Here is a 9,643-nt window from a genome sequence, read left to right as displayed (position 1 = left end):
TCTGCCAAAGTGCCCTGCTCCCAGCCCTTAGGGCATCACCTCCAAGAAAGAAAAGGGGTTCCTGGGAACCTCCCCCTTAGACAGTGTCCTTGACATCATTAATCACTTTATTACTTTTATTTAAATGTAATTTCCAGCTCCTCCAAATTCCTCTGTTCCCTTTTAAAAGGGCCCCTTGCTCCAGGAGGGGCAGAACCGTATTGAACCTTTATTTAACCCAAAGGGCAGCGCTGGGGGGGGCTCATTTCCAGAGAAACCCCCCGCTCACCCCTCACCCACCTCACTCCAGCCTCAACAGGGGAAGGTCCATCATCATAGAAAAAAAAAAAAATCCCCTGAATGAGCCCAAAACCCACCTGCAGGGGTGGCCCCCCCACACCCCGTGCCCTTCCTGCTATGGTACAGAGATCAGTAACTACGTTAGTGTGACCCCCCCCCCCGTCGGACAGGGAGTGTAAGGCAAAAACATCACCGGCCCCAGGGCCCCCCACGTGCCCCCTGGTGTGCCAGACCCAGCACAAACGCCCCCGCCCCCCACATGTAATTAGTGTTTTCTTGTTAAAATGCTCAAGTGTGGGGGGAGGCAGCAGTGAGAGCCAGGGGAATGCCAGGGGGAAGTGCCAGGGGAGCAGTGGTTTTGAGGGGGGCACATGGGGGTGCCACCCCTGTGGGGTCAGAGAAAGGGGGTCTCAGAAAGGGGGTCCCCACCAGCTGTTGGGGTGTCCCTGCGTGGTCCCATCATGTTCCCCCCTGCCTCCACTGGCTCTTGTGCAAAAAAGCAATGGGCTGTGCTGGGATAACAAGGTTCCACCAGGATCACGAGGCTCTGCTGGCCCGTCCCTGCTTCCCCTCGCTCTGGGGGGGTCTCACAGCGTGTCCATTCCCTGCCTGACCCCAGCCCTCCCTCCATGAGCCCCCCTGGTCCCAACAGCCAGCACACGGCTTGGCCTCAAGTCCCGTGCCCGGCTCCCAGGCAGATCCCGACCCAGGATCCATGAGGAGGAATGAGGGATGGACCCATCCAGGCTTGCCACGAGGTCACTGACTCCTGGGGGGTGCATAGATGAGGTGGGGCTGGCAGAGCACGCTGCACTGGGGGGGATCCACTTGTCCTGGGAAAACCGGAGAGGCTGGGAGTGTGTCATGCAGGATCCAGGGCGCTGGGAGCTGGGGGGGTCCGGCTGAGGAAGGGGAAGGAGCTCCATGTCTCTGCTCTGGAACAATCCACCCGCACAGCCCGCTTTCACCTGGGGATGGGGGGCAGAGGGGGAGCCCCACGCGTAGCTGGAAGACAAGGAAGCCTGTTGGAGCTCTGCAGAGCCGGATCCAGCACGTCTGCCTTCCCTCCTCCACACCCCCGCGCCAGCTGCCGGCCCCCCCCTCCCCGACCTCCCCGCGGAGATCTGGAGCCTGGGATTTGCGCCTGGCAGCAGCCGCTGCAGCCGCACCGAGCTCGGGGCTTTTCAAACCCGCATTAAACATTCATGGCTCTAAAAATAAACGAGCATCCCATTCTCCCCGGAGTCTCCGCCGGGATCCGCAGCGCTGACGTGCAGCACCAAGGGCACTTTGAGCTCTGCCGGGTCCGAGTGCCAGTGCTCGGGGTTTATCCTGAGGGTCTGCATCCCCCCAGCCCCTGCCCTGGCTGAGGGGTCCTTTGAGATCCCCTCTGGTACCAAAGGTGCTCAGAAAGGCAGGAATGAGCTCTGCAGGCAAACCAGGAGCAGGTGGGATAGGGCATCTGCACAGCCCAAATTTCTGCCCCACCCCACTGCACAGAGAGCTGCCTTCAGGGCTTGGGACCTCTGGGAATGGGGCTCAGCACCCCCAGAACACAGAAGGGCCCAGGGCACGGCCACTGCACCACCCACCCTGTGCAGGGACAAACAGGACAGTGCCAGCCATGAGGGCACAAGAGGGGAGAGGGAATTTGGGACACCTCCTCCTCCTCACCTCTGTTTGTTTTGCTGGGGTAGATTCTCTGGAAGTATTTATATTCCTCTGGGGCTGGGAAGTCTTCAACGGGATGAAAGGAGTATTTGGATTCAAAGTCATCTGTGAAGAAATGGCAAAAGGGGCAGGTGAGGGAGGGGGGCTTTGAGGGAGCCCGGCCAAAGCCACAGGGCTTGGCTGCGAAGGGATCCGTGCAGGGGTCCCACTCACCCAGGAATGCTCTGACGGTGGAGATGGAGTCCCGGTGCCCGTTCCGCACGGGCGGCGGCGGCGGCGGGGGCCCGGCCGGGGTCCGGGTGGGTGGTGGCGGGGGCTTCCCCCGGCTGGGGGGCTCGGCGGGGCCGTGCAGTCTGTAGGGGGGGGGGGGCGGGGGGGCGTCGCGCCCTCCGTTCCGCAGCATCGGCGGCGGGGGCGGCGGAGCTGCGGGGACAGCGGGGTCAGCGCCGAGCGCGGCATTCCCGGGGCAAAGCCAGGGACATCCCCCGGAGCGTTCCAGGCCAGCTGCTGCGCCAGACCGCGGCCCAGGGATGCTCCTACGCGTGCCCGGAGATTTCCCACTCACTCCTGACATCTGCATTCCTCATCCCTCCACCAGCTGCAGTGCAGGGACCAGCCAGCCCTGCTGCCCCACGGCTCACCGTCCACCCCAGGGGCTGCTCCAGCCCCACGTGCTCCCAGCCCACAGTGAGCACAGATCCCTGTGCACCAGAAGGGATCCCAGGAGCAGCTACAATCCAGAGAGTCCAAGGGCAGCAGCTCCACATGGAGCCAAGATGCTGCCTGCCAGGACTGGAAGCCACATCCGCAGTGTCACCGAGGTAGTGACAGGATCCACAGCCCCTCTGACCCACCTCTCACTTCTGCCCAGCCTCCCGCAGAGGCTCCATGGCAGTTCGTGCTCCTCATTAGCCTAATTACACTCGGGCTGACAGCGCAGATCCCCAGCTGTAGCTCTGAGGAGGGATTCTGGCAGGGCCAGAAGGACGGAGCGGCTTGGCAGGGGCCCAGGCAGGAGCTGCGGTCTGGACGGGGAGCCCAGGAGTGCACGGGGGGGCACCGGGCACAGGCAACAGCAGTCCCAGCCACGGGGACACACTCCTGAGGGCTGCACACCCAGGGAAAGGCTTCTCCCTGCTCTGCCATAGCTTTTTGCACCCTACCAGTGACATTCAGGAAGCTGAGGGGAGCTATGCTCTCCCACGTTCTCATCTCCCACCCCAGGAGAGCATGGGCACGAGCTTCCCAGACCCACCGCCAGCATCAGGCTTGGAAGGAGCTGGATGGTCATGGGATGTGACCAAGGACATGTGTTAAACATGGCACTGCAACTCCTGCCCCAGCTCGGCCCCATCACCACACGCAGAAGACTCGCCGTGCCCCCGAAGCCAACTCTTGCCCGTCACCTCCCACCCTGATCACGCCAGCTGTCCCCAGGCACTGTGGTGCGAGTGGCTCTTACCTGCTCCACGGCTCGGGGGGTCTCTGGCTGGCGGTGGGGGGCGGCTGCTCTGCAGGGATGGGGAGGCAGCAGTGGGCGGCGGCGGCGCCAGACCCCGCAAAGGGCCCGGTGCCTTCCTGTGCAAGGAGTTGTGTCTCTGCGGCAGCTCCGGGGCCGACTCACTGCTGGGGCTGGAGGGGCCGTTGGGGACACCGGGGGGCTGCCGGTAAGGGGGAGGCGGGGGGGCGAGAGACTGGCCCTGAGTGCCCGAGCGGAGGCTGACAGGGGAAGGAGGGGGTTTGATGGGTGGAGGGGCGGGGGGTCCGTCCCTGCTGCCGGGCGGGCGCTGTCCTGGGGTGGGCGGCAGCGGCTTCTCCCGGTTGTAGGGTGAGGCCTTGGCGTGCGCTGGAGGGGGGGCCGGGGGGGCGGCGGCGCGGCGTCCTGGCGGTGGGGGCGGCGGGGCCGAGGAGCTGTGCTTCATGCCGGTGCCACCGGCGGTGCCGGGCCGGGACAGGTCAGGCAGGGAGGGCCTCTGCGTGCGCGGCAGTTCCGGTGGGGAGCCCCGGCTGCTGTCGGCATCGTCCTGAGGGCGGCTGTTGTTGGCCGGCACGGGGGGCCTGGGAGCAGCTGCTCTAGAGCCAGGGACTTGTAGTGTTTGTTTAGTGGAGCTGTCTGCGGGGAAGGAGAGCACAGTGAGGGGTTGGGGACAGCACGGGAGCAGTGCCCTGTCCATGCACAGAGCCACGGCCAAGGAGGGCCAGGCCACAGGGACGGCTAGGGACGGCTGTTTGGCACACACAGGGAGCTGGCACTGAGCACAGCCACACACGGCTCCTCTCTCACCACTCTACTCTGTGGCCACCACAGAGAACACACAGAGTTCAGCAACACACGAAACCCCTGCACCCTCCAAGAAGTCTGTGTGTGGGGCTGAGGTTCAGGGAGGGCACAGCTGGCCTGTGACATGCATGGGATGTGATTTGGGGTCCTGCCTCTTAGCAGCTGAAATCCCCAGGGACACACAGTGAGATCCTCAAACCCCTTCCTGCTCAGGGCCCTCCCCAAGGACCCCCACGCAGACCACGGGCCAGTGGCCATTACCTGAGCTGTCCTTGGCTCCCACAGGTCTGAGCTTGGGAACGCCGCCTTGGAAGAGGCCGCCCTTGGGCTGGATGGCAGCTGAGCCGGAGCCGTAGCTGCTGCCGCCGCTGCCCTTGGGCTCTGAAAGGAGGGAGGCAAAGAGGTTAAGCCTGGAATTATCTGCTCCTCCAATGAGGAGCTGCTGGGAACCAGATGGGCAAGCACCCTGCAGGGTCTGGTGGCGCCCAGCGTGCAGCCAGGAGCCTCCTGGGGACTCACTTTCCAGGATGGGTGCACTCCGGTCATTGATTTGGGTCACTTTCCTGAGCTTGGTCCCTTTACAGATGTCCTGCAGGAGGGCCCCACGGCCCCGCTGCTCCTCTCGGCTCAGCTTCGGCGGTTCCGTGTTCGCCTGGAGAGGAGCAGCAGCTCAGCACCTCCGCAGGACCCTCCAGCACAGGAACAGCCCAGGTCCACATCCCCACCTCCCAGAGCACCCCACCTCTGCCACAGTCAGCCTTCTCCAGGGGCAAGTGGCCCCATGTAGGGACAGGCCAGCTCCCAGCACAGCGAGATGACCCCTACCTGACTGAGGCTGGGGGGTGGTGGGGGGCCGGGGGGCGGCGGCGGGGGAGGAGGGATCGGCATCCTGGAGGCTCCGGGGTCTCAGTGCTGGGGACAGGCCTGGGCACTCATGCCTGCAGGAAGGGAGGAAGCAGTCAGGGAACGTGGGGAAAGCTGGAGGTGAAACACAGTCCCGGGGAATTGAGCTGGTGCCCTGTGCCTGTGCAGAGCAGCAGCTGGAGCTGCTCTCCCAGGCTGTCCCAACACCCTGGAGCAGTAGATCCCAGAGGTGGGAGCACATCCCCACCCCAAATCCCCAGGGGTCCCCTGGCAGCCAAAACCCAGGACATGCCTCACACAATCACCTCGCCCGGCAGACAAAACCTGGCCAAGCTGATCCTGCACCATCCATCCAGCTCCTCCAGCTGCAGCCGGGGGCTGCTAACTTGGGAGTGTGACAGTAGCCCCCCATGCCCTCTTCAGCCATGGCCAGGGCCAGTCTGCCAGATGGCTCTGGCTCCAGAGCAGCCAGAGCAGCACAGGACTGTTCTGTGTCTCCCATCCCTGAATTTCCTAACCTCTTGTCTCCTACATCAGTAACCCTCAAGCACTGAAGGCTCTCTGTGCCCCACAACCCCAAAGCCCCCTCAAAGCTGTCCAAGCAATCAGGGAAACCAGCTTTCCCAGCACAGATCTGGCAATGCTCCAACTCCTCAGAAGCCCAGAATAAACCTGTCTGGCACCACGGCTCACCTGGAACAGCTCCCGGGGCTCCACGGGGCCCGGTAACTCTGGTCGACACTGGAGACAGAACACAGAGGGACTGGGGACAGGAAGGGGAACCTGAATCACTGGGAAGTCACAGGCCCTCGTGCCACTGACAGCAGTGCTCAGGTAGGGACTCCCATAGCACCGGCTCAGGGAATAGGAATGTGATGACTGGAGGCCTTGCACATGGAGAGTCTCAGGAGCTCAGGGCAGACCCTGAGGCAGGAGACAAATGTCTCTCTCTGGGCCACAGATGTCCTTCCCACAGGAAAACCTTTTCCACAGTCACTAACGGGAACCACACCACCAACAGGAGGAAAGGACAGGGCAGTTTCACACCTGAAACTTCCGATTTTAGAGCCCTGACCTCCAGGGCAGGTGACAGAGGGCACGGGAACAGCCCCCACTGCAGGGAAAGTTCCTTTATGACTCAGGTTTGTACCAGGTATTAACAACCAGATCCCTTCTCCCACTCATCTCCTGCTAGATAAACTACAACTTCCTAATCCCACAGGACACAGGTCCATCTTCTGTCAGACATTCCCAGGGTGTGAGAACGGGACACAGGGAGCAACAGCACGGCGGCCACAGCAGCAGCTCCCCTGCCCTCGGGCAAACCACTGGCTCTGGGGTTCAGGGAAAGAAAGAAATACCTGAACTTCCTTTTAATTAAAATCAGCTCTTCTACCCTGTGAGGAGTCCTCAGCTACAGCTTCATAAGGAAGACATTCCTCCCTCTATCCCAAGTCCCTGAGACTCCCAGTTCCTGGTGGTGCTCCTTTGCCCCAGCCCAAGCTCAAGGCCTCCCACCCAAGATCCAAAATCCATCAATCCCTCTGGACACTCCAGTCAGGAACAAAACCCAGCAAACCCATCCAGCCTTAGCCTTTCCCACTGGAGCAGGATCACAGACGGCTCTGAACGTGCTCGTCTGGGACGTGTTGGAACAGGAGCACTTTTCCCTGTGCTCCTTCCCACCTGCAGTGGGATCACAGGGCCAGGGTGGCACGAGTGGCTCCGGGCAGAGCCCCGGTCGTGCTGGATCAGCTGCCGGAGGGAATTAGCAGGGATCCAGCTGTGGAACACGCCAGGTAACAAGACTCCTGACTCGGGCTCGTGTGTCACAGCCCTGAGCCAGCACAGGAGTGATGCCAGGGCCACCACCTTCCGACCCACCGGAATGTCACGTGCTGTGTCCCCGCTCTGCTGCTGTGCCAGCTGGTTACTCCCAGGGTGACACTTCCCTCACTGGCCCCTGTGACAGCAACACATCTCACAGACAGACAAACAGGGATTTGTCGGCTGGCACAAACCAGCCAGTGCCACCCGTGCCAGGCCAGCACTGCTGGGGTCTCTGTGTGACCTGGGAGACTTGTCACACACCCTGTGACAAGTTCCAGACAGTCCACAGGGACAACCCTCAGGGACCTGCAGGACAAGGTGGGTATTTCTACAAACAGATCACGAGTCACTGTCTCCCCTCTAAGGTGCCCTTAGAGCAAAACCTGTACTCAGATCCAGGCTCTGACCTAGAAGAGGGAGAGGAAAGAAGAGTTTAAGCTAAAGCAGCTTGAGGATAAACTGGAGCTGAATTCCCAAGAAACAGGTCATTCCATTTCGGTGCACGGCCCCGTTCGGGCTGGGGATTAACAGCAAAGGTCACATTGAAAAACCAAAATCGAGAGGCCCTGAACTCAGCACACGGCTGGGAAAAGCTCAGAGCTCCGGCTGGGAACGGTGCCTTTGAAATACAGCCTGGATCTTTCATGTGCAAGAAGACAGACCCAGCTGATATAGATTAGGGAGACAGGAGCTAAATCCTCCAGGAAAAGAAAAAAGGGGGGAGTTTTCCTCCCAGCACCCCTTCATGCCTGGCAGAAGCTATGCCTGTGAACAACGCTCCGACTTCTCTGCACCCCTTCTCCTTTGTTCTTCTCTACCAGGACCCTTCCACCAAGACACATTAGAGCTTCTGAGGGCTCCATAAGCTGTAGTGGCAGCTGCCTGTGCTTTCAGGGGAAGTGCCTGGGAAGAGCTGAATCCAGAGACATCAGTGGATAAAAGCTGGGCTGAGGCAGGAGGGGCAGGTTTACACAGTGCCTTTGCTTTTCCAATCCAAACCTCAGGAAAGCTCTGAGCAAAGCAGAAGGAAAACAAGGTGTGAAAAGCTGTCCCTTGGGAGGAGGGAGAGATCAGCAGATCGAGGTCACCCTGTGGAAAGCTGCTTCACAGCTGCTGTTCCACACGCTGGAGCCCACCATGGCCACAGACGCCTCGGCAGTGATTTGACCAGCACTTCCCTGTCAACCCAGGGATCAAAACATTACTAAATCCCAAGAACTTGACATTCAGCTGCCTCTTGTCCCCTAAAAGCAGCAGGATTGGGCAGATCCAGCCCAGCCTGAGAGACGTGCCACGTTTTCCAGGCATTTTTCAAGTCCCTGTTTGCTGTGGAGGGAATTGAAACGCCCTCCCCAGCAGCAGCCCCCATCCCGTTCATCCCGGGGGGATTGCTGCTGGAGCAGGACAGGCAGCAGCAGTGACCTTCAGCCGCCTATTTCCTCGCTTTTCAGGGGGATTTGGGCTCCGGGCGGATTTGTATTTCACATTTGCAAGCTCGAGCTGCAGCGCCTCATCCTCAGGGAGGCTTTGAACTGCAGATCAAGAGGAATTTCCACCCTCTGATGTCGGTGCAGAAATGCGGCCGCACCGGTTTGGGAACGACTTCCAAGGCTGGACCTCTCCAACACCCGCCCCCGCGCCTTTATCTTCCCTCTCTTCCCATCCAAACCCGCAGATCCTCGTTACCCCCTCCCAAATTCCAACCCTGTCCTCCCTCCACAGCCTGACATTCCTGCCCGCTCCCGAGGAGTTGAGGATGCTACATAAATAATTTATCCTGAGCGACAGCCATCGCAGGATTTAAGGTCATTCAAGCTTTTAAAATCCTATCAGCATGCTCCCCGAGCCGAGCTGCCAGCTCCATTTGGAGCATCCCGCGGAGCCGGCGCATCCCTGCGTGCAGACAGACAGACACGCTCCGGCCCCGCGGGATCCAGACGCTCCCTGTGAATTATTAACGACCCGCGGACTCTGACGAGGCGTTTTTAACAAAAACCCCGATCTCCGGAGTTTCTAATTCCTCAGGGATGAGCTCCACAGCCTCAGTTTCCCCAACCACCCACAGCATCCACGACTTCAGTTTCTCTATCCATCTACAACTTCCACATCCTCCGTTTTCCTCTCCAGGGTCCTTGGCCTCAGTTTCCCCATTTCCAGTTTCCTTGGCCTCAGTTTCCCATCTCCGACCACAGAACACCCGGCTCAGCCTGTGCCCTGCTCCCATCTCAGGTCACTCAGCAGAGGAAACCTTTAATCAGGAGCAAGGCACCCTGTCCCGAAATTCCGCTGCAGCAAAAGGAAAAGCAGGAAAAGCCCGTCCTGCCAGCCTCCCCTGCCGCTCCCCCTTTGCCGAAGAGGCAAAAGGAAGCCGGGAAGGGAGAGGTGGCACACGAGGGGCTGGGCAGGAACCGAGGGGCTGGGCAGGAAGCGCTCAATTATTCCAGCGGGAGGAAGCGGCAGGAGACGCGGGGACTTCCCGGTTCCTTCGAGCCGGAGCTGGGAATTCCGGGTGCAGCAATCCCGACAGAGTGGCATCCCTCCCGGTGCACCGGCCCCCCCGTCCCTTGCACCGGGAGCAGGGAGCCCTGGAAGTGTCTCCCTGGAGCGCCAAGGACAAATCAGCTCTAGCACTGCCCAGAAAAAGCTGTGGCTGCCCCATCCCTGGAAGTGTTTCAGCTAGGATGGGGCTTGGAACAACCCCCCTTCCAGTGGAAGATG

At 60.8% G+C, this 9,643-nt stretch overlaps 2 protein-coding genes across 3 annotated transcripts in view; both read right to left on the bottom strand.

Annotated features, from left to right (window-relative positions):
* Nucleotides 1-86: 86 nt before the first annotated feature.
* On the bottom strand, nucleotides 87-9,637 carry WIPF2 (WAS/WASL interacting protein family member 2). 2 transcript variants are annotated; one of them, XM_050985780.1, is made up of 8 exons: nucleotides 5,789-9,636; nucleotides 5,057-5,169; nucleotides 4,751-4,883; nucleotides 4,493-4,612; nucleotides 3,413-4,063; nucleotides 2,164-2,486; nucleotides 1,954-2,055; nucleotides 87-1,284 (listed from the first exon to the last, which is right to left on the bottom strand). In XM_050985780.1, exons 2-8 carry the CDS (start codon nucleotides 5,117-5,119, stop codon nucleotides 1,039-1,041), a joined length of 1,638 nt encoding a protein of 545 aa, XP_050841737.1. In that variant the 5' UTR covers nucleotides 5,120-5,169; nucleotides 5,789-9,636; the 3' UTR covers nucleotides 87-1,038. The 2 variants fall into 2 exon arrangements, with proteins under 2 accessions (XP_050841737.1, XP_050841738.1); XM_050985781.1 differs by having other exon boundaries at nucleotides 1,093-1,284; nucleotides 2,164-2,373; nucleotides 5,789-9,637.
* RAPGEFL1 (Rap guanine nucleotide exchange factor like 1) overlaps nucleotides 5,164-9,643 on the bottom strand; it is a 13,198-nt gene continuing 8,718 nt past the window's right edge. The window contains exons 12-13 of the mRNA XM_050985523.1: nucleotides 5,789-5,836; nucleotides 5,164-5,169 (exon numbers count right to left, since the gene is read on the bottom strand). Coding sequence (XP_050841480.1) covers nucleotides 5,164-5,169; nucleotides 5,789-5,836 — 54 coding nt within the window. The remainder of the gene's footprint in view (nucleotides 5,170-5,788; nucleotides 5,837-9,643) is intronic.

This window comes from Serinus canaria, chromosome 27 (genome assembly GCF_022539315.1).
Source record: "Serinus canaria isolate serCan28SL12 chromosome 27, serCan2020, whole genome shotgun sequence".
In the NCBI taxonomy this organism is placed as follows: domain Eukaryota; kingdom Metazoa; phylum Chordata; class Aves; order Passeriformes; family Fringillidae; genus Serinus; species Serinus canaria.
Note: the sequence above shows the minus strand (reverse complement) of the source record. Positions and strands in the feature narration are given on the sequence as shown.